At 39.6% G+C, this 24,422-nt stretch overlaps 1 protein-coding gene across 1 annotated transcript in view; it reads right to left on the bottom strand.

Moving 5' to 3' along the window:
- The window catches only part of LOC126252303 (uncharacterized), a 259,042-nt gene that overhangs the window by 107,463 nt on the left and 127,157 nt on the right, over positions 1–24,422 (bottom strand). Inside the window, exons 2-5 of the mRNA XM_049953185.1 lie at positions 18,321–18,394; positions 18,136–18,178; positions 14,912–15,185; positions 12,058–12,151 (exon numbers count right to left, since the gene is read on the bottom strand). Coding sequence (XP_049809142.1) covers positions 12,058–12,151; positions 14,912–15,185; positions 18,136–18,178; positions 18,321–18,394 — 485 coding nt within the window. The remainder of the gene's footprint in view (positions 1–12,057; positions 12,152–14,911; positions 15,186–18,135; positions 18,179–18,320; positions 18,395–24,422) is intronic.

Raw genomic sequence — 24,422 nt, 5'->3', positions numbered from 1 at the left:
ATTTTTCTAAGCTTGCTGTATCCTTTCTTCCTTGTTTAGCTTGCCTCTTTGCTATCTTTATAATGAGCTAACAATGGAAAATCCAGGACACAAAGTAACAATATCTTGAAGCTGTGAGGACAGGTCGTTAGTCATGCTCGGGTCGCTCAGTTGGTAGAGGACTTGCCTGCGAAAGGCAAAGGTCCCGAGTTCGAGTCTCAGTCCAGCATACAGTTTTAATCTGTCAGGAAGTTTCATATCAGTGCACACTCCGCTGCAGAGTGAAAAATCTCATTCTTTGACAAGGATAGTTGCTACTCACCATATAGTGGAGATGCTGAGTTGCAGATAAGCACAATAGAGAGAGACTGAAAGTGAGCTTTCAACCACCAAGGCCTTTTTCAGAAATAGACAACACACACACACACACACACACACACACACACACACACACACACACACACACACACACACAATCACAGCATATGATGGGAGAGGCAGCTGGGTGGTGGGGGGGAAGCTGGAGGGTGAGGAAGGGAGGTGAGGGGGAGGGATAGCAAAGTAAGGATGGGGGACAGTAAAGTGCTACTTGTGGGAGCGAGCAGGGACGGGGTGGAGGGAGGGTAGGCCAACTAAGTGCAGTCAGAAGTTAGTTAGATGAAGGGTGTGGGAGAGGGGAGGGAAGTAGTATAAAAGGAGAGAAGTAAAAAGACTGGGCGTGTTGGTGGAATAGAGGATGGTGGTGTACTGGAATGGGAATAGGGAAGGGGCTAGATGGGTAAGGACAATGACTAAGGAAGGTAGAGGCCAAGAGGATTATGGAAACATAGGATATATTGCAGGGAGAGTTGCCACCTCCGCAATTTAGAAAAGCTGCTGTTGGTGGGAAGGATTCAGATGACACAGGCTGTGCAGCAGTCACTGAAATGAAGAACATTGTTTTGGGCCATGTGCCCAGCAACAGGGTGGTCCAGCTGTTTCTTTGCCACAGGTTGTCAGTGGCCATTCTTGAGGACAGACTGTTGGTTGTCATGCCCACTTAGAATGCAGCACAGTGGTTGCAGCTTAATTTGTAGATCACATGACTAGTTTCACAGATAGCCCTGCCTTTGGTGGAATAGGTGATCCTTGTGACCGGACTGGACTAGGTGGTGGTGGTGGTGGTGGTGGTGGTGGTGGTGGTGGTGGGAGGATGAATGGGCCAGGTCTTGCACCTAGGTTTATTACAGGGATGTGAGCCATGAGGCAAGGGGTAGGGAGCAGGGATTGTCTAGGGATGGATGAGGATATTGTGTAGGTTCAGTGGGCAGTGGAATACCTCTGTGGGATGGGTGGGAAGGATAGTGGGTAGAACATTTCATGTTTCAGGACATGACGAGAGCTAGTCGAAACCCTAGCAGACAATGTAATTCAGTTACTCCAGTCCCGTAAGGTAGCGAGTCACGAAGGGAATGCTCCTCTGCAGCTGGACAGTGGTACTTTGGGATATGGTGCGTGACTGGAAAGATAAGGCATGGGAACTTGTTTTTGTAGAAACATGGAAGGGTAATTATGGTCTGTGAAGACCTCAGTGAGACCCTTAGTATATTTCAAAAGGGACTTCTGATCACTACAGATGCAACAGCCATGGGTGGCTAGGCTTTATGGATGGGACTTCTTGTTATGGAATGGGTGGTAGCTGTCTTAAGTGGATGTATTGCTGGTGGTTGGTAGGTTTGATATGGACAGAGGTGCTGATACAGCCATCTTTAAGGTGGAGGGCAACATTGGGGTAGGTGGCTTGTTGGGTTGAGTAGGGCCAGGTGAAGTGAATGGGGGAGGTGGTGTTGAGGTTCTGGAGGAATGTGGAGAGGTTGTACTCATCCTCAATCCAGATCACAAAGATGTCATCAATGAATATGAACTAGGTGAGGGGTTTGGGATGCTGGATGTATAAGATGGATTCCTCTAGATGGCCCATGAATAGGATGGCATAGGATGGTGCTGAATAGGATGGCATAGGATGGTGCCATGCAGATGCCCATAGCTGTGCCCCTGATTTGTTTGTAGGTAATGCCTTCAAAGGAGAAGTAATTGTGGGTAAGGATGTAACTGGTCATTGCGACTAGGAAGGAGGTTGTTTGTTTAGAATCTGTCGGGCATTGGGAAAGTTAGTTTTCAATAGCTTTATGGCCATAGGCATTAGGGATGTTAGTGTAAAGGGAGGTGGCACCAATAGTGACGAGCACCATGTAGTAAAGAAACAGGAACTGTGGTACAGCTGCGTGCGTGTGCGTGTGTGTGTGTGTGTGTCAGTCATTCACCAATGGTATTTTTTCTTTCCTTGGTGACAAGCGATACAATACATTAAATATCAATACAGAGACATATTGTTTAGCACATTTGTCAAGATACCTAAAATACAATTATGGACAGGACAGATTGGTAGTCACCATAAAGATGACACACTGAGTTGCAGAAAGGCACACTGAAAATAACAGTGATTTCGTTGTGCCTGTCTGCAATTCAACACGTCATCTTTATGGTAATTATCAATCAATCTTTCCCATAATTGTTGATATTCCAATCTGGACTTTCCACTGTTTAATTAAAATAGATAATCATACAAGATTTTGTTAAGATGCAACTTGATAGCACTAAAAGTTTGTTGATTCTAATTATCTACCTAATCTTGCTCAGGCAACTGCAATTATCCATTACACATGGTAAAACAATAAACAAGTGTAGATTTTAACTCCTAAACTCATGGAATTTAGAATTAAATGTGACTGTTCATTTAAGTTTCGTATCATTAATTTTTCCAAATCATTCCGACATTCTTGTACAAATGTCTTTTCCTTTAAAAAGGATGCCATTCCATTTTAAGGTAAATATCCAGAGCCAATGTTTTCATGGAACTTAACAAAACAGAGATCTGTATGTCCAATTAATATGACTTTTTACATTATTGCTTGATCACTACTCTGGAAGAAACAGTCCGACATCTTTATGGGCGATTAAAAAACCAATGAAAACAGGTACACCAAAGATTTGTTCTGAAAAGTGAATATATGTATTTTTAGTCAAACTGTAAGAGTTTCACATAGTGGTTGTCATTAATTATGCACAACTGACATCCTTCATAGAGGATGTCAATTGCTTTGGTTTTTATAGCAAGTGGAATAGTGGCTTTGTGCATTGTTTTCCTTAATGGCTCACGAGTTTCACAGTTATGTAAACAGGCTCAAACATTATGTATTCCCACAGAACGAAATAGTAAATAGGAATATGAATCTTATGGAGTCGAAAAAGCTGCTTTCACTGCATGTATTTAAATATAACCTAAAAATTATATGCACTTGTTTTTTATAAATAAATGATTCTTGTGTTCTTTGTTTAGTGAGATACTTTTTGTTGAAAATGTTCCACCAAATACCACTAATTTACCAAGTCATTGTTATGAGTAGCATTACAACTACTCTCTCTTAACTGCATATTCAAGAGAATTAGGTGATGCTACTTCAGCAAAACACATTTAATATTTTCATCTATGTAATACATTCAGAAAGACATTTTCTTGAATCATTTCAGCAAAATCACAAATGTTTAAAAATGCTGCTTTTTGTTTCATCACTCCTAACATACATTTTATGATCCAAAGTGTGATTAGTAGTCCTAGTCATGTCAACGGTACATTTGCGCCCTACCTGCAGTCATACTAGAATGTGTGAAAGAGAATGAAAAACTTACAACAGCACGAGATCCTCACACTGTCCCCAGTGTTTACCTTTGTAAGAATGGAATTCATAGCCTCAAACACAAGCATCTATTTACCTTGTCTGTTCTCACAACACTAAGGATTTTTTAATGAAAGCTGTAATAAAGTAGTCAGACTTTTCATTACTATTGCTCTCTGTACATTAAAAGTGCAACATTTAGGTCAGATTCCTACATGTGATTATTGTTAGACTTCCCTCAAAATATTTAAAAGGTTTTGTCCCATCTTCTGAACATAATCCATTTACTTATCGATCTTGGTCTTTAATGCTCCGATATTCCAATAAGTGTTTGTCTTCCTGTCACAATGTATCATGACAGCTTTCTCATGCTTTAACTTCAATTAACTGGAAGACAGTGAAGTGAAAGTCCCATAAAATAACTCTATTCATAATTACAAATACACGGTACTGACATTATCTTTTGAGTGTAAGTGTTCGACGTAAATTCTAAAAAAAAGATGCACCACAAAGGAATTATCCAAATGACATGTAAACTGATACATGTAATGTACATGTACAGATTAACAAGTCAATAATGCATTGGTCAACTTCTGGCACTTGTGCAAGCACATATTTGTCTAGCATTGATTTCCAGAGTTTTTACATGCCCTCCTGAGGGATCGTGCCAAATTTTGTTCAATTGATGTGTTAGATAGTAAATGTCATGTCATTTGATGGGTAACAGTTGGGTTGTTATCTCACTGTTATCTGGGGTGTCTCCAGACATGTCTTCACTGGTCATTGGGGCTCCATTCAAAGCAGAACTTATCACTAAAGACAATTATACTCCAGTCAATGAGATTCCATGCCAAAGATACATCTGGAGACACTCCAGACAATGGTGGAAACCAACCTGACTGTCACATGCCATACAGCCTGATGACCAAAAGTGATGGTCTGGGACGCCATTTCTTTTCATAGCAGGATCCCTTTGACTGTCATCCACAGCAAACTTACAGCACACAGGTGTGTTGATGATGTTCTATGCCCCATTTTGTTGCCCTTCAAGGCAAGACAACCTACATCACATCTACTGATTTCCATTCCAAATAATTCCTTTGTGGTGGGACTTATTTTGCCTTTGAGTGTATTAAAGGGTGTACTGGGTAACCTACATATTCCCAATTAGTTTCAAACCTTTCAGATTAATAAACACAAAGCTTCAAATGCCAAGAAGGATTTTACAGCTGTTAATAACTCTGTCTACTAATGTAAGAAAACTGCTCCTGAAAAACAGTAAATCTTAGACTCAGTCCTCATTAGATGAACCTTAAAGAACTCCTTATAATTCTAAATTCTACAGAAGAGAAGAACTGGAAATATACTAATAATAATAAATGTAGCTTGTTTAGATGATGGGGTAATTATCAGTGTTTGTGTGTTTCAACACTTTTCACTTTGTTTATTTGATCTTTCACATAACATATAAAATAAAGAGTATTTGACTTCAGAGAAATGCCTTGTTATATTTTTATGTACAATATAAAAGCTAATTTTTACAATTTTCTTTGCTTACTTTATATAACAGCATGTTTTAATTATAAAAGAAAAGAGACTTCAGAAATTTGCTTAGTAAATTGACAAAATCAATGGCCACCATAAATTTAGTATTACATTAATAACTATAACCTGGGCACCAGTGTCATTAAAAGACTAGTCAACAATTTAGTAGATTTCAGTTAATATCATCCAATGGAAAGACTCTAAAGTATATTCTTACACATAACTTTAAACCTGATGAATTTAAAATACGTGAAAAAGATAACAACGTTCAGGGTATCCAAATATGATTTATATTACAGTTATTTAGTCAGAAGATACAGTTGGCATCTTTTATTTCTTTAAGTGACTGAAGTCTGAAAATGAATATGAAATGTAATATAAAATTTATTATGATACTTATCAAATCATCACACAAATGAGAACAAGGTACAAGAAATGAGAAAGCAACATCAACATAACAATTGGAATAATAATTTTGTTTCATCACATGCAATGATTAATATGAACACCTGGGACAGTTTTATGTCCAATTGGAGAGAGAGTACAGAATGGCATGTGCTCACATTGCACATGCAAAGGAGAGTACTGCTTTATAAATTGTGTGTGCATCTTTTAGAGGCTCTACTAAGCAGATTAAATACTTAATAAAAGTGTAAAATTACTACATGTCAGTCAACCTGGGTTGAGAGACTTGTAATCTTTTCCAACCATGCTCAATTCCTCAACCTATCCTGTCCTGCCTGAGGATTAAACTAGCAGTTACTAAAGTATGGTGCATTTTTCCTGTTTTAAAATGTGTCAATGAGCTTTACCTGGGCACCAGTGTCCATTAAAAGACTTGTCAACAATTTAGTAGATGTCCTCCTGAAGGTCAATACTGACCCCCCCCCCCCTCTCTCTCTCTCTCATTTTAGTTTTCTCAAGTGAAATTGCCTTCAGACACAATACATACTTATTTAATAAGTATGTTTTTTAATAGGTCATTAAGTCTGAAGTACCTGCCTCAATCAATTAAAAAAAGATAGTACTCTGAGGAACCCTTCACACTGACGCAGTGCAAATAGATGCCAACAGTTGTAATATGCCTGGGTATTAATTATTCCTGCCAATCAAGGTCAAATGGGGTTTGAGAACAACATAAAAGATTATCCTGATACTTTTTTAACAATTGGCTTCTATTGTCACATAATCTTTTTGGGTAATGACACACATCTTCAACAGACTACCATACACATACAAAACCTTTCCGTTTCCATTCTGATAAAAATTAGGTTTTATCAAATATTGTTCTTTTTGTGAGAATGTACTCCTTTTCTGTAGCTTTGATACTTCCAGGCAATCACATTACTCATTTACCAGCTACCGTTAAGATAAGAGGTTCTTTCCACTTATTTCCTGTAACTCCCTCCTGTTCAGCTCCGGTTTGATTTCCACTTCCAGTGATATCACAGTTGCCATATCATCACTGGACATAAGATGTTTCTACTTTTTTTATCTGGCTGTCACTTTAAACTGCGTGAATTATGGTTGCCTAGCACTCTCCAATGTTGAAAAGGCAAACACAAAATTGTGGAGGGGGGAAAAAAAAAAGTTTCACCCCCACTGTAAAGGGGTGGCTGCAAGGGAGCAGCAGCATGCACTATTTACTAGCATGAAACAAAATTTGCAGTGTACACTTCCAGCTGATGATTAGTGATCTGGAGGGTACAGAGTAAGAAGAAGGATGAAGTGTATCAGACTGTGTATGGAGGAAGTGTTAAAGTGAAGTAAAACAAAAGGCATAAGCGACAGGATGGGATTTGAGATGTTATGTTATGTTGGAGCAAATTGAATTCAGTCAAGAAGAAAGATTAGCATCATGCCAAGATTTTTCTAGATGAAGCTGTAGCTCAGATAGGGCAAAAATGAGGTAACATTTGCCATTGGCCTCAATACGGGAAGCCACGAGAAATCTAAATCTGGAAGGTTGGGTGGATATTTGCACTCCGCTTCTCACGTCCAATGTACTAACAAAAGTGTCACATCAATAAGATTGGGACCACGTACCATTTTAAATGGATGGGAAAGATGGAGAAGTAGTTAAATCAATCCATGAATATAGAGTTACAGAAAATAGTAAAGATAATTACATTGTTGTGATTTCCTTGCTGGCTGCACATTAGATGACACAAAATTATTTAATAAGCCACAGGTATCTGTAAGGCAGGAGGGAGAGAGAGTGAGAGGGAGCACTAGATAAAGCACTAATCACCCCCCCCCCCCTATGGATTTTGAGTATAGTTTTTATTCATTACAGAATTCTCTTACACTTTTAGAAGTGTTCGATAACTATCAATTCTTTGGGATATAGACGTCTGTGTCACCTATAATACCAGTGAGTTCTTGTGGCATGACATCTCTAAACTGACCAACCCATTTATATAAAAAAAAATGGCAACTTTATAATCTTGCCAGCCCCCCCCCCCCCCCCCCCCCGACAACCCCCACCGTGCACACACATACATGGATAAATTTCTGCAGACACCCATGAAACAAGCTATTAACAAGTACAGAGAGCACAGTGTGCCTCACACTGGAAAGTGGCCCTGTTTTGAACTGTTCTAAGCATCCCCCCCTCCCATCCCTTTCACCAACCCCTGGCGGCCGATCAGATGTAATCTCCTTTAAGGTGCTTTTCCATGGGTACAGCAAAATACCTATAACTTCTTTCCTCTGGACTGCACCAAGGCCATACTTCAACTTCAGTACCATTTCATTTACTGTTATCCACAATAACACTCTGTAAGACTTTACATCAAAGGTGTTTACACGCGCTCTCCATCAAATCTCAATATCTTGTCTGTACTGATCTCCAGTTCATGGCACATCTTGGCAGCTTCCCCATGTACCTGAAATGATTTTTCATTATCCGCTGATTGTGTGGGGGTTAGTTCTTGCACTGCACATTATTGTACGGTGAACAAGAAACTGCTGCAAGCGTAAAATTTTATTGCAGATCCACATGCAATAAGTTCTGAAGATGAGCTCAATAATACAGCTACAAACATCAAATTTGGTACAAGGTGCACCTTTAAGAGAAAATAATTCCTTGAGCAATGTAAACTTCAAAAAATTGAATTTGGTGTCATTCAAGTGCTACTAAGGAAATCACTTGTTCTAAGAGTAAGTCACAACAGAATTTTACACTAAAAACTAATGTTAATATTTTGGATCATTCAATGGCATTAATCTGTGTTGCACATATCTGTTTCCAGTAGTACTATAAGTTCTGGTTATCCAAGTATCAGTACAGATTTATCAGACTGATGCAATTGGACTGAACACACAACTTCAGATACTGTTTTACTGCTACCTTTCTTAAAAAAAAATATGTAAAGGTCTTTGGCTTAGATTTTGGAACACATTTCAGTGAATAGTATGGGCATTTTCAGTTCATCAACATTTATCAACACAATATGTAATTCAGTCCGGAATTAGTATGAACAATTCAGGTTGACACCACTTGATAAAGTTATAACAAACAGCTGTGATGCCAGACTCACGAGGTAATGACATCAAAGTCAATCTTTTCAGCGATGTTTTTCAGCCAACAGAACAAGAAATGCCCTAATGAAAATTAATATCCGAGACAACAGAGAGAGAAGAGTAACTACCAACATTATTCCCAGAGAGAAAAAAATGCAAGTAAAAAGTCTACAACCCCGTAAGATCACTAAAGTGCCAATAACCAAGAAAAAGTTACAACAATGAAAGTAAGGAAGAAGGCAAACAAAGGAATGTGGGAAAAGGAAACAGATATGGAAAATACTTGAGCCAGACTTTAGAAATATGAAATTTAATAATAATCATAGCAATATTTGTGGTGTGTGTAGTTCTCGATCTTCCAGAGTGTGCAGGAGAGTTTGGTTGAGATGGGGTTAGATATCACATAAATTATAAAGTAAGAATGTATTTTTTGATGCAGAACATACTGAAATGATCTGTTTCTTCTGAAAATTTCGGAAATATTCTGTAAATTTCAGAAAAGTTCAATGCTAAAATTATTTAAACACTAGGGGTTACATAGCAAACAACGGAGAGATGCATGCTGGAATTTACTAGTGAAAAAAAAAAAAACGTTCAGGCAACAGACTGGAGTGTAAGACATAATTAGGATTGTAATTAAAATGAAGTGACAGTTTGAAGGGTCTGTAGCCAGGCAAATGGATGATAGTTCTTTGAGACTGTGATTCTTCACTGGATTGTAAATTTTAAGAAATGACTGAGATAATGACCAAACAGGAAGCTGAACAGATAACATGAGAAAACAGGTAATAACAGCATAGGTGTCTCCCACTGAAAACTGAAATGTGTGGAAAAATCTAAATTTTAATTTTCCTCCCTTCTTTAATGTCCCATAGATGATGAGGTCACTCAATATTGATTACAAGCTAGAACTGTGGTACAAAGGGAAACTATATCTGTTGTATCCTTTTCTAAGGATCCATCCCTGCATTCACATTAATTGATTTAGGGACACCACAGTAAACTTAAATATGGATGGTCTTATGCGGATTTGAATAGCCAATCCCCTGAATGAGAGATCAGTGTTCTACCACTGTGCCCAGTCACTCAACTGGGAATGTCCAGGAGGAGGCCTTTAATAACGATGATAGCACATAAAAGCAACATGTTCACAGAATAAATTTTAAACAGCTTGGTTGTATATTTACTGTGAAATGTGTGCAAAAACATTTTGTTATTTTGATTATTATTTCTTTTCGGTGATGGCCCGACCAGTCATTCAATTTAAACTGCAGCAAAAGTAACTATATAAACTAAAGGTTGAACTGGGAAAATGTGCAATGGTTCATGTAAAAATAATTCTGTCAAATTGAATTTGTGAGATGTATAGACTAATGATGACTGTCTAAAATCTGTTGAGTCAGATCACTGAGTATTCCTAAGAAAACTAGTATTTCTTCAAGAACCCATTATGCTGGACACAGAACAAAGCATGAGCACAATGTGGGAATGTGAATGTATATTGCAGTTTTTTAATTCCTTTAACATATGTGGAATGATTATCCACTAAACATGTTTGAACCGTCTTTTATAACAGATGATATTACAGTGTATCCACTGACATAGAAACTAAATTGCAGAAGACTGTTTTAGAGAAAATGTCTTCAGGAGAGAGAGAGAGAGAGAGAGAGAGAGAGAGAGAGAGAGAGAGAGAGAGAGAGAATCACTTGATCACTAATCCAAATAATTATTTTCATTAATTATAGTTTTTGAAGTAACTTCCCGAAAAAGAGGCTCTAATCATTCTTTCCACACTTACATGGAGATACATCTCTTTGACCATGGTAACATTAATTTCTCCAAGTATGTTTTAGTCTGAGATCCATTACAGTGAACAACAACAAGGAGTACATTACATGTTGTAAGGCACTGACTGACCTGGGACACAGCTCAAACATTACACTGATAAGTAATGAAGGTAAAAGGAGGTGTATACATCAAACACATATGACAGTGAGGTACGAGAGTCAACAATTGAATGTTTACAAGTTTTACAATAGCAGACACTTAAAAAGATATTAGTATCTTTAATAAAGTATACCAAAAACATATTGCATTATAAATATAAATGATTACACAATACAGCTATTTTGATAGTGACCTCCCTCACAAGACTTGTTCAATTCTAGTGTTATCCATAGTTCCTGACAAATTTGGGATGTAAAAAATTAGTCCACAAGAAAGTATTGTGCACACAATGTGAAAGTAAAAGTTCTCAGTATCATAGTACTACCTGGTTTAAAAGTTAATTTGAAGCTTTTGATAAGCCTCTTATGCAGTCAAGCTGTTAACACACAATGACATAAAGCAATAATCATGCATATGTGTTTCAAAGTTTACTGCACAGAAAGAAATACTGCATGAAGGACATTATACACAGACTTCGTAAGTTATGGAACACATCACAGCCATCTTGTGCCATCATACATACTTCCTCTACTAAGAGACGAAGCCAACATCAGTAAATATTATATTAAATAACAACAGTAGATCCCACATTGTAATGTAATTACAATAATTTGTAATGATCTGTAGTAAATATTTAACAATATACACAACATACGCAAAGCAAAATGGAAGAAATGATAATTCCATTTCAAAGAGGCCAAGTCAAACTTTTGTAGGATGTGGCTCACTGGCACGTCTATCATGGTTTGAGCGAGGAGCTGACAGGTGCTGGCGCCGCGAGCTGAGCGAGCGCCCCAGCGACGGGTGGCTCCCCCCAGCACCTGTCCCACCGGGGACACAGAGGTGCTTGCGGGGAACTTGGTGTCGCAGAGGCACAAAGCGGGGAGGAATGTTCACCAAGTTTTCACTGAAAATGGGGGAAAGGGGGGCAAACGTCCTCACCGGAGATGAAGCTGACGAGACAATGTGCGTTGAGGAAGCACCTGGCACAGGAGAGCCTGCAAAACAGAGCAAAAAGCCCACCACCATACCTGTCACAGCACAACACCATGTTAATTCAAGCAACCATGCACAGCTACAGAGAACAGAGTTATGAGCAGCTACTGTTTCTACATTTGAGAAGTTGGGCTCAACAAACACTGCAAATGATTGATTTTATTCTGGTTTAATAATACAAGAGAAAGAGAGCCAAAGACAGTTTTTGTTAGTAGCAGCAAGCAAAGATGTAACGGATAAGGATGGCACTGAAGTAATAGGTATTTAGTGTGAAGATATTCATGAAATTTTGGAAGTTCAACCCACAAAGTAGAGAAACCATATTTTTAAAAAAAAAATCAAAACTTACCAGTCAGCCCTCTGTATCCACAAAAGCCTGTCTCAAAATTTTCTATCAGATCCTGCTGATATCGTAGGAAGTCATCAATTGCAACACCTTTCACCTGTATATCAACAATAATAAACCTTCAGATCATGTCTTTGCCTTCAGATTGATCTTTCTGAACATAGTCCCTAGAACAATTTATTGCATAATGTTTTGTGTTCTCTTGTAATTAAATAAGCCATGTTCTATCTATTAGACTTTTTGCATGTATGGAAACAAAGGCACAAGGATCAAGGTTATCAAATATTTGGCAATTCCATTTGCAGATGGCTTGTAGGTAATAAATAATGGGTAATATAATGTTGAAGTAGTGAAATTTGTTTTGGACAAAAATAAATCAAACAATAATATTTTTTACATGGGAAAAATATTTGTACCTCATCAAAATATTACATTAAAAAGTATCTAAAGAAATAAGTGTTATTTCTGTTAGAATATAATTATTAAACATGTTTGTTTCCTGGGATCAAAATATAGGAAATTTTTATCATATTGAACATGAAATGATCAGCTGAAGCACTGATAACCACAAGGGCACAAATCACAGAGACAAAGTTTTGAGAAAAATACATGTTCATGAAAATAAAATTTGTAGACAAACCATCAGTCTCATATGTCTGATTTGTTTTTTAACCAAGTCTCAACATTCTATATTTCCTATGAAAAGTAATATATCTTATTTATGTTATGAAATATGAATTAATATTTAAGATGAAATTCATTATTAATGTTAATTAAGGGCAACAATATTATACTTTTTGTTTTGGGCCCATACGAAAATGAATATCAGAGAAATTGGGGAGACAGATTTTCATGAATGGTCATTTACATCAAGTGGTTATAATTAAAGCAGAGCTACTCACAGAGGTCCACTGTGAGTTGTAATTACCATATCGCAGCAAAACTTGGTAGATATGCTAATGCATTAGCATTAATGCAGAACCAATTCATGCTGGAAAAAAATTTGTTCCAATTTTTCTCACCAGTAGCAAAACTGGTACTGTTGATCACGTTCCATGGATGCAGCTTCTTGATGTTTCTAGTGCTTATACTGAACAAACTGTGTAAGCAGCAGTTAATACACACATCAAAAAAAGTTTTCCATCACCCCAGGTCCCAGAAATCCTGACTGTGGATACTGTATCACAGCCGATCAGTTCCAGTCATTCCACCAGGAAGGACGTACATGGCTCATGTTGACTGTAGTTCAAATGTGCCTAGACAATCAATACCGCGGTTAGATCCCATCCGCATTGTTACTTTGTGCCAGGAAGGGAAGTGTCTAGGCATCTCGGAGTGAACCAAAGTGATGTTGATTAGACATGGAGGAGATACAGAGAGATAGAAACTGTCGATGACATGCCTCATTCTGGCCGCTCAAGAGCTACTACTGCAGTGGATGACCACTACCTACGGATTATGACTCAGAGGAATAATGCTCTTCATGCAATCACAGGATGTCGTGTTACAGCTCTAACTGTGCGTAATAGGCTGCTTGATGCGCAGCTTCTGACGTCCTTGGTGAGGTCCATCTTTGCAACCACAACACCATGGAGTGCAGTACAGATGATCCCAACATCAAGCCAAATGGACTGCTCAGGATTGGCATCACATTCTCTTCACCGATGAGTGTCATATAGTCCTTCAACCAGACAATTGTCGGAGATGTGTTTGGAGGCAACCTGGTCAGGCTGAATGCCTTTGACACACTGTCCAGTGAGTGCAGCAAGGTGGAGGTTCCCTGCTGTTTTTGGATGGCATTGTGCGGGGTCGACGTACACCGCTGGTGGCCATGGAAGGTGCCATAAATTCTGTACGATATGCGAATGCCAGCCTCCGACTGACAGTGCTACCATATCGGCAGCATATTGTCAAGGACGACAATTTGCACCCCCATTGTGCACATCTTATGAATGACTTCCTTCAGGATAACATCGCTCGACTAGAGTGGCCAGCATGTTCTCCAGACATTAACCCCATCAATCATGTCTGGGATAGATTGAAAAGGGCTGTTTATGGACGACGTGATCCATCAACCACACTGAGGGCGCTACGCCGAATCACTGTTGAAGAATGTGACCATCTGGACCAACAGTCTTTGATGTATGGATAGTATGTCATGATGAATACAGGCATGCATCAAGGCAAGTGGACATGCTACAGGGTATTATAGGTACCGGTGTGTACAGCAATCTGGACCACCACCTCTGAAGGTCTCACTGTATGGTGGTACAACATACAATGTGTGGTTTTCACGAGCAATAAAAAGAGCGGAAATGAGGTTTATGTTGATCTCTGTTCTAATTTTCTGTACAGGTTCTGGAACTGTCAGAACCGAGGTGATGCAAAACTTTTTTTGATGCGTGTTTCTCACTTGATTGACATTTTCAGCTCACTTCCCATCCCTAATCCATTACATATGGAAACATTTCTATATGTCTTTTCTTGCGATCATAGTGCCAGACTTACACCTGGTGGCCAAAAATAGAACTATTTTTTTCAAGCATAAATTTGTTCCGCATTAACGCGTTAGCAAATTCACCAAGTTTTGCTGCCATATGATACTTACAGCCCACACTGGACCTCTGTGAGTAGCTGCACTTTTATTACAACCATCCAGTACAATGTGCACCAACAGTATAGACAAAGCTGGTTCACAATAAAATTCTTAAACATCAGGAGCATGCATGCATACTACAAAATCAAAATTGATGGTGGTGTACTTTAGGCCCTAATGGTTCTAAGAATCATAGTTTCACTACTTTATTCATAAGATTCATTGCTTTAGTAATAAAGATATATTATTATATAGTATTACTTTTGATGGCTGAAGGAAGCGACGTGGAATGCGTGACACTTCATTCTCTGCTATAGGAGGTCCTCCAAATCCTAGATTAAGCAGCACTTCTTCAGGATCAGGCTTGCGAGACTCCAAGAACGAGTCTACACTTGAGCCATGGCTTCCATGAGATGTCACATCTGACTGCACTGAAGATTCACGGACAAGGCCTGGGCTTATCTCTTTCTGCCTGCCTAGCCTGACTTCAGAGACAGCTCCAAATGAAGTCGGACTAATGCATGGCTGGCTGGGACTGAAAAGTTAAACAGCTTATCAGCTTGCAAAAAACATATCAGGATTCTGTTTACATAAAAAAATTGATGTAGACAATAGGACAATCAATGTTTAATAGACTGGCAACCCCTACACTAATAATGACAACTAGTACACAACATGGTTCAATGTGCGAGTGAAAACACAATACACCCTGACAATAATCAACAAGAGCAGTGTGAAGAACATTTGAAAAAAACTTCTTCCGTTTTATAGCATAAGATATTAATAGAGGAAAAGCAGAACTGAAATGTAATGGTAGATTAATACTGCACCAAATTCCTTTTAGTAAGATTATTTGTATTTTGGGGGGATAAGATAATTTGTGTCAGCTATTATTTTTGCCAGTCTTTACTCAAATGCGAATTTATTTTAGACAAATTATTCACTGGTATACAAAGAACAAAGAAAAGTGTGGCAGTCAACACTACATCAAAATCTTCATCATCATAACTAATACATTATGTTGTTTATAAAACAACTTTAAACTATGATAGCATGGAATAAACTTTTCCAAGTTATATAAACTTTATAGAAACAGAGGTCAGATTAGCACGATGATATTAAAGATAAAAAAAGATGAGTATTTCTTTGGCTCACATTTCCTAGCCAGAAACACTAAATGTGGGCATACTGTGTAATCTTTCAAGAACTCGATTAGCCTATGACTACAATGGCAAGGTATTGAACTTCAAACTAATCATACACAAAAAGACTAATGAAATTGCAATAAATTGATGAATATATTGAGAGAAAAAGAAAACACTCCTGCACACTTAAGAGCAATTTTGATAAAGAGGAATATTTGATACTAGTCACTGGCTTTGACTTGTAACACACGGAAACATCTAACAAACACTGTAAACAACCTGGCAACTGTAATGTTGAATCAGCTACCCCCACAAAAAAAGGGAGGCTCTAAACTACAGATTCATCTGTCATCACAATGTAGTGTTTTGCTTTCCCATTCAGAGACTGCCTCAACTCACAACTAAACTGCCACCTTCCAACCTAACTTAGACCTCCAGCAAAGCTGCAGATATCTGTCACCACAACAAAGTTCTTTGCTTTCAAATTTGTCAGCTTCACCAACAAGCAACCAAACTGTCAAAATACGCACCAAATGGTGATGTCAAGAGCAGCAATTAGCATTACGTCACAGGTCAAAGCCAACAACTAGTGTTTTGAGTATTCCTCTTGACTCAGCAATTCACAATACATACAGTGTGAGTTCTTGAAACTTATGTTTCCACAAAGAATCCTCAAATTGTAAGCACTACACTTGAAATTATAAAAGAATTTTTAAATACAATAATCATAATCTCTGCTATAATTCAGTAACCCCCCAATCTTTAAGACTAAAACATTATCACAATGATATTTCTTGAACCCTAGAACACTAAAAGTAGGAGATGTTACATTGTTACTAAACAGTCTTACATTTTACTATTCCATATTATACTCAAAGGAAGTCATAAACCTGCTACAAAAATTATCATTCTTTATTTTTTAGAGAAACTAAAGTAGCTGTAATTTATAGCTTTAGATGTACTGAACTTGACTCTTGCTATGCTGGCTGTCACCTGCTGGATGCTACAGAGAGAGGCTCCAGACACCACCCACAAGAAGAAGGCAAAGCAAGGCATGAATAAACTAGCTAAGTTCAATTAATGTATATATCCTATTGGTTATAGTAGCAGTAGACATGAAATGTTAAGTCCCATCTTACATGTAATCCTGAGATAGTAGACAATTTTAATCATGATATTCATGTTCAGTACATTGAACTCTATAAAGACTGTCTACATTGGTTTCTGCAAAAAATGCACAGTGGACCAGTGTAATTTCCAGTTTATGCACTAGTTAATTACAGTAATAATGTCTCCAACAGTAATAAGCCCTGTATTGACACTAGCAGACTGATGGGAAATGCAAATTTGTACCAACTCAATCAAAAATTTAATGATGGTACAGTAATCTAGGTTAGTCACATCTTGGTTCTCTCACAACTGATTGCTTAAAATTTGTGGTTTTCTGCAAAGTATTGATCAATACAAAGACCTTACAACATCTCACAAGGTAGAAACAGTGAAAATATGTTATCAGGAAAGAATTTTTTTTAAAAATCCATATTTTATATGCAAAAGAACTAGAGGAATAGTGGTCCTAGTAAAGATTTGGATGTCTCTGCAGTCAGTTACTTCAGATGATAAAATGCTAATTTATATCAACAAATCAAATGAAAAAATTAACAATAATGTAATAAATCACTGTTGTGGCACCAATATAGTTCAATCTCCTTTCTTCAAACTTGTCATTTGTTTTCAACTTGTAGCTGAGCTTACTTTTATTCTGCTTCAGAAATTTTTGAAATGGGCACACATTTACAGTAATAGCCACAACTTTAAATTGCAAGCAGTGCATCTGAAGAAATAACATTCAAGTAACGGTTCACACAGGAACAAACTGCAAATACATCCTCTGTTGGATCATAACTACAAAACAAAGTTCTCAAATATTTCTTGATGTAGTTATGAAATTGAAATCATTCTCTGACACTGGTACAATTACATGCACTTTCAGTTCAGTTACCACCATCATCTAATTATCAGCACCAGTGTTTTCTGCACAACTGAAACAATTTTCTTCACAATCTTATTCTCTTAAATTACTTGCGCTGATTGTCATTAATCTCGACACTGTCTGAGAGTCTTCTCATAGTTATACTACACAAATGCAATGAATTAAAATGTTGTGTCACTCTGTATGAGATATATCCTTTTTGAAACGTGCTTCATACATATGAAGCAGCCTTTTGTTTGTGGTGCAAAAGAACTGAATACTTTCATCACTGTAACAATTTTTGCTTTTGCTCTAGTATCTCATTTATAGCTACTTTTAAAAATAAGTCACCACGAAAGAGTACATACCTTACAATTGTAACAGGAGGGCACCCATTGTACAGTAGGCCAGCTGCAATGAATAACTACTTGTTAGATTTAGTTTTATGACCTTTTTATATAGTATTAACAAACAAATTTAACAAATTATTTGGCAGGCACTGAAATAACTGCAGAGATAAATTCATCCATTTTTGCAATACTACGACACCAACCTTCAGCTCCCAGACCTAGATCCAACGCCTCTTCACCGTCTTCTACAGGCAGTTCTTCAGAGTCTTCTTCATTCCTGAGAATAAAAATATTTTAATCACTTAACACTAGTAACGTAATACACAGAGAGATAACAATATATCATATAGACATTGATAATGTAGAAGCAGCCTACCAGATATAAAACTAAATATTTTTCTATCGTATAAAACAGAAGAAATAAGCCAAAAACTTCATGAACTTTTGAATACTGCAGGAAGGAGAAAACAAATGCCTTATATGGGAGATAAATAAAAACTGACATACAATTGCAGTAATGCTGTGTGGTGGCGAATATCTTAGCGTGTTTACTGCTCCCAACTAGTGCTGCTGTAATAGTTAATTTTATACATCAGTTTCTCAACCCCTTAAATTATATACTTAAACACTGAAATGTCATGTAGGCTGTTTTTAATCGCTCTTTTGATGGAATGGTCGTACTATGCAAGAAAATACTAGTATATAAGCTGGAGACGGAACAAGACATCAACTACTTCTAACTGTCTAGTTTAATGACTCTGAAAATCAAACACTGCCATCTTTTTTTCATCTCGAAAACCTAGTTACCTCAAGCGACACCTGCGACACTCTCTGCAGAGGAGACCTGGAGGCGAGTACATGACATTTCAAACTTGTGACAAATTGCCAGACCGCTGCTCGTCTAGTAGAGGGGAGCCGCGTGCCCTACGGGTCTTCCTTCCGACAAGGCAACACAAGAAGAAGCAAATCCAATAAAGCAAACGGCAGAGAAGCGCACCTCATGCGAGAAGTCCGCAGCCAGGCCTTTGCGCGCTCGCACAGCCGCTTCCACAACACGGACCACGGCTCCTCTGCCGCCATCTGCCCCAGTGACATGCTCCAGCACCTGTGCCGGTGCCCGGTTCTCGTTTCGAAAACCACTGCTCGCACTCCATGCTGGAGCTTCGACGACAGTCGAAAGGGGCGCTACGAACCTATCTAGCACCCACTCCCCAACACGGGGTCGAATACCTCATTGTAATGGACTTCGTGCACATTAAAGGTTCGCATTGCAGCTGTCGTCGTCGATTTTTACCCCCCACCCCTGACTATCCCTTGTTTTAGTTAGATTGCAACAATTACCACACACACACACAATTCGATTCAGTACCTCTTTTATATCAACACTCTGATATACCTGGACAATCCTCAGCATTCTCCGGCGCAGCGCCACATTTCAAAAAGCCTCTGTCAGAAGCGCTTTTCTTGTTGTAAACCGTCTGCATTTTATATCCCCGATACGTCGGCGATCAGCAGTTAATTTGCTGCCCAAATAGAATAACTTATCTACTGCTTTTATTTCCACAGCATCGCCTGATTTAATTCGACAACATACCATTATCCCTGTTTTACTTTTGCTGATGTTCATCCTATCTCTTTTCACGACACACTCCATGCCGTTCAACTGATCTTGCAAGTTCTTTGCGGTCTCTAAAAGAACTAAAATGTCATCGGCAAACCCCAAAGTTTTAATTGTTTCAGCTTAAACTTTTAATTCCCTTTCTACACCACCACTGTGGTCACGGTTGGGTCTTTGAAAGCTTCAGTAACACCCAGTCTTTTGGCGCGGAATATTAGTATTAAGATTTTTTCTGTAATCACATCACTTTTCCTCACCTTTGCTTTCCGGAAATTTGTCGTGCTCTGTACATCGTGAATCAATACAAAGGCCTAAATCTGCACATGCACGAATAACAGTGGAAACAAAGGCAGAGAAAATATGTTGCAATGGAAAGAACTTAAAGATTTCGTCTTCTACACGCAGAACAACCAGAGGGACAGGGTTATATCAGTTTCATATTATTATTTCCCTGCTTACAGGAACCAGTGTATTCCAATGTCTTCCTAAGATGACGGTAGCGTAACACACAACCCTACGGGTACTCGCACTCTGTATTAACGGTATTGTGTTTATGCCAGACATACGCCCCATTTCGTAGACTTCCAACACACTCACATGTACTGTTTTACCTACGCCGTGCTGAAATTGAGAAATGGTGGAGTCGGCTCTGGATCCCTGAAGAAAGGAAGCAAGCGACTCATTCGGGGCGAGGATGTGTAGCGTTACCGGCAGTTCCACGTTTCATACTCGAACCTTGCCTTTTGCCTACGGCAAATGGGCGACCTCAAAGCGGCAGTGATTGCTGATCGACGGTTGCGATTTTCAAAGCCGAGCGTACACTGATTTTACCCAAGCGGATGTTATTCGAGGAGTGCCTTATATCACATCACGAAGCTAAGATATCGCTGTAGTAGTTTCTGGTCACAGAAATGTCCCCTTACACACTGAATCGAACGTCTAGTTTCTGATCGAACTCTTTAGTGGCCTCGGCGGGGAAGAGGAATAAGGACTGGTCTGCGCGGATATAGTTTTCGAACAGCGTCTTTGACGAAGTAGTAAGCGTGTGCCCGGGCGTCGTTCTGTTAACATTATGGCTGGAGGTAACGTGAAACCGTGCTCCGTTCCGCTACCGAATCCGTTTTATCTTTCCTCGCCCACTGCTTAGAAGCGTTCTACGTAGAAAGCGGTAGCATGCTTATGTTCTGCACGGAAATTCTCCGAAGAAAATGTACAGGTCCATCGTTTGGGAGCGCCATATAAAAGGTGAATATCAGTCCTACCGAAGGGAAGGAGCTATGGGAATGTGTGTTCAGTGGCCTGGTTTACTCAACGACTACTTATCGAGGAACTGACTGATTTCGGTTTGTTAACTCTAACTACCTGCAAATATTCACCAAAGAAGGCAGGTGCTGGTGGATGTATTATTGGTTTCAACGAACTACACTATGTGATCAAAAGTATCCGCACACCCTAAAAAAACATACGTTTTTCATCCACAGTTTCTGATGTGATAGTGAAGTGAAAAAACGTGAAGGGGCATGTGCAGCACAAAAGCGTACAGGCGGATCTCGTCTGTTGACTGACAGACGCTGCCGACAGTTGCAGAGGGTCGTAACGTGTAATAGGCAGACATCTATCCAGACCATCACACAGGAATACCAAACTGCATCAGGATTCACTGCGAGTACTATGACAGTTAGGCGGAGATGACAATACTTGGATTTCATTGTCGAGCGGTTGCTCGTAAGCCACACATCACGCCGGTAAATGCCAAAAGACGCCTCGCTTGGTGTAAGAAGCATAAACATTGGATTGAACGGTGGAAAAAGTTGTGTGGAGTGACGAATCACGGTACAAAATGTGGCGAAACGGTGGCTGGGTGTGGGTATGGCGAATGCCCGGTGAACGTCATCTGCCAGCGTGTGTAGTGCCAAGAGTAAAATTCGGAGACGGTGGTGTTATGGTGTTGTTTGTTCCATGGAGGGGGCTAGCACCCTTTGTTGTTTTGCGTGGCACTATCACAGAACAGGTCCGCCCCTCGTGGTCTCGCGGTAGCTTTCTCGCTTCCCGAGCACGGGGTCCCGGGTTCGATTCCCGGCAGGGTCACGGATTTTTCCTGCCACGAGATGACTGGGTGTTGTTGTGTCGTCTTCATCATCATCATTCATCCCCATTACGGTCGGAGGAAGGCAACGGCAAACCACCTCCATTAGGACCTTGCCTAGTAAGGCGGTGCGGTCTCCCGCATCGTTCCCCTACGCTCTGTAAAGAAGCATGGGACTTCATTTCATTTTCACATCACAGAACAGGCCTACAATGATTTTTTAAGCACCTTCTTGCTACCCACTACTGAAGAGCACTTCGGGGATGGTGATTGCTTCTTTCAACACGATCGAGCACCTGTTCATAATGCACGGCCTGTGGCGGAGTGGTTACACAAGAACATCCCTGTAATGGCCTTCACAGAGTCCTGACCTGAGTCATATAGAACACCTTTGGGATGTTTTGGAACGCCGACTTCGTGCCAGGCCTCATCGATCGACATCGATAATTCTCGTCATTGCAGCACTCCGTGAAGGACGGGCTGCCATTCCCCAAGAAACCTTCCAGCACCTGACTGAACGTATGCCTGCGAGAGTGGAAGCTCTCATCAAGGCTAAGGGTGGGCCAACACCATATCGAATTCCAGCATTACCGATGGAGGGCGACACGAACTTTTAAGTCGTTTTAAGCCAGGTGCAGGATACTTTTGATCACATAGTGTATCTACAGAGCAGTGGAACGACTGGAAGAAACCGACTCTGCGGAAGATCAGTAGAGAAAATTAGGAACACGAGAGGCAATATTGGCCCTGCGACATATACGGGGTGTTCAAAGACTCTCCGCAATGCCGTATGATTGTTCGCCTGCCTGGGTTACTTCCCTTCAAGTGGGGAACACTTTCAACATTTAATGTGAAAATTTGTAAGTAAAAATGAATATTCATTTAGTTATAACTTGTATTTCACTGAGTTTCATTTCGGTATGTTCACTGCGGCATACGGCACGCGCGGCTAACAATCATACGGCATGGAGGGGAGACCGTATTAAAAGACAGGCAAATATATTCGTATAGCATTTTTAGGTTAAGGGAAAAAAGCTGCTGATGTTGACTATAATACACTCTTTGGAATTCTGAAGTTATCTGGAAAGCAACAGGGAGTGAAAGGACCTTTTTATGCAGAAACTAGACAGCTGTTAACGAGAGTCGTAGAACGTAAAATGGAGCGCGTAGTAGGGAAGGGAGTGAGACAGGCTTGTAGTCCGTTCCCCATGTTATTCCATCTGTACGTAGTACAAGCAATAAAATGGCGAAGAAATAAAACTATAAGATTTGTCGATGATATTTTAATTCTACGAGGGCTATTCAGAAAGTAGGGAACGTTTTGGCATTAAAAGAAAACTAAGTACAAGAAACACATTTTATTGTACAGGGTGGTCCATTGATAGTGGCCGGGCCAAATATCTCACGAAATAAGTGTCAAACGAAAAAAATACAAAGAACGAAACTTGACTAGCTTGAAGGGGGAAACCTGATGGTGCTATGGTTGACCCGCTAGATGGCATTGCCATAGGTCAAACGGATGTCAACTGCGTTTTTTTTAAATAGGAATCCCCTTTTTTTATTGCATATTCGTGTAGTACGTAAGGAAATGTGAATGTTTTAGTTGAACCACTTTTTCGCTTTGTCATAGATGGCGATGTGATAGTCACAAACGTGTAAGTACGTGCTATCACGTAACATTCCGTCAGTGCGGACGGTATTTGCTTCGTGATACATTACCCGTGTTAAAATGGACCGTTTACCAATTGCAGAAAAAGTCGATATCGTGTTGACGTATGGCTATTGTGAGCACGGGCGTGTGCTATATATGCTGCTCGGTGTCCTGGACGACATCATCCAAGTGTCCGGACCGTTCGCCGAATAGTTACGTTATTTAAGGAAACAGGAAGTGTTCAGCCACATGTGAATCGTCAACCACGACCTGCAACAAATGATGATGCCCAAGTAGGTGTTTTAGCTGCTGTTGCGGCTAATACGCACATCAGTAGCAGACAAATTGAGCGAGAATCGGGAATCTCATAAACGTCGGCGTTGAGAATGCTACAACAAAGTTGCACACGTACCATATTTCTATGCACCAGGAATTGCATGGCGACGACTTTGAACGTCGTGTACAGTTCTGCCACTGGGCACAAGAGAAATTACGGGACGATGACAGATTTTCTGCATACGTTCTATTTAGCGACGAAGCGTCATTCACCAACAGCGGTAACGTAAACCGGCATAATATGCACTATTGGGCAACCGAAAATCCACGATGACTGCGACAAGTTGAACATCAGCGAGCTTGCCGGGTTAATGTATGGTGCGGCATTATGGGAAGTAAGGATAATTGGCCCCCATTTAATCGATGGCAATCTAAAAGGTGCAATGTATGCTGATTTCCTACGTAATGTTCTACCAATGTTACTACAAGATGTTTCACTGCATGACAGAATGGCGATGTACTTCCAACATGATGGATGTCCGGCACACCTGTTGTGCAGTTGAAGTGGTATTGAATAGCATATTTCATGACAGGTGGATTGGTCGTCGAAGCACCATACCCTGGCCCGCCCGTTCACCGGATCTGACATTCCTGGATTTATTTCTGTGGGGAAA

The sequence above is a fragment of the Schistocerca nitens genome, chromosome 4 (genome assembly GCF_023898315.1).
Source record: "Schistocerca nitens isolate TAMUIC-IGC-003100 chromosome 4, iqSchNite1.1, whole genome shotgun sequence".
In the NCBI taxonomy this organism is placed as follows: Eukaryota; Metazoa; Arthropoda; class Insecta; order Orthoptera; family Acrididae; genus Schistocerca; species Schistocerca nitens.
This window is presented reverse-complemented; position numbering and strand designations above follow the sequence as displayed.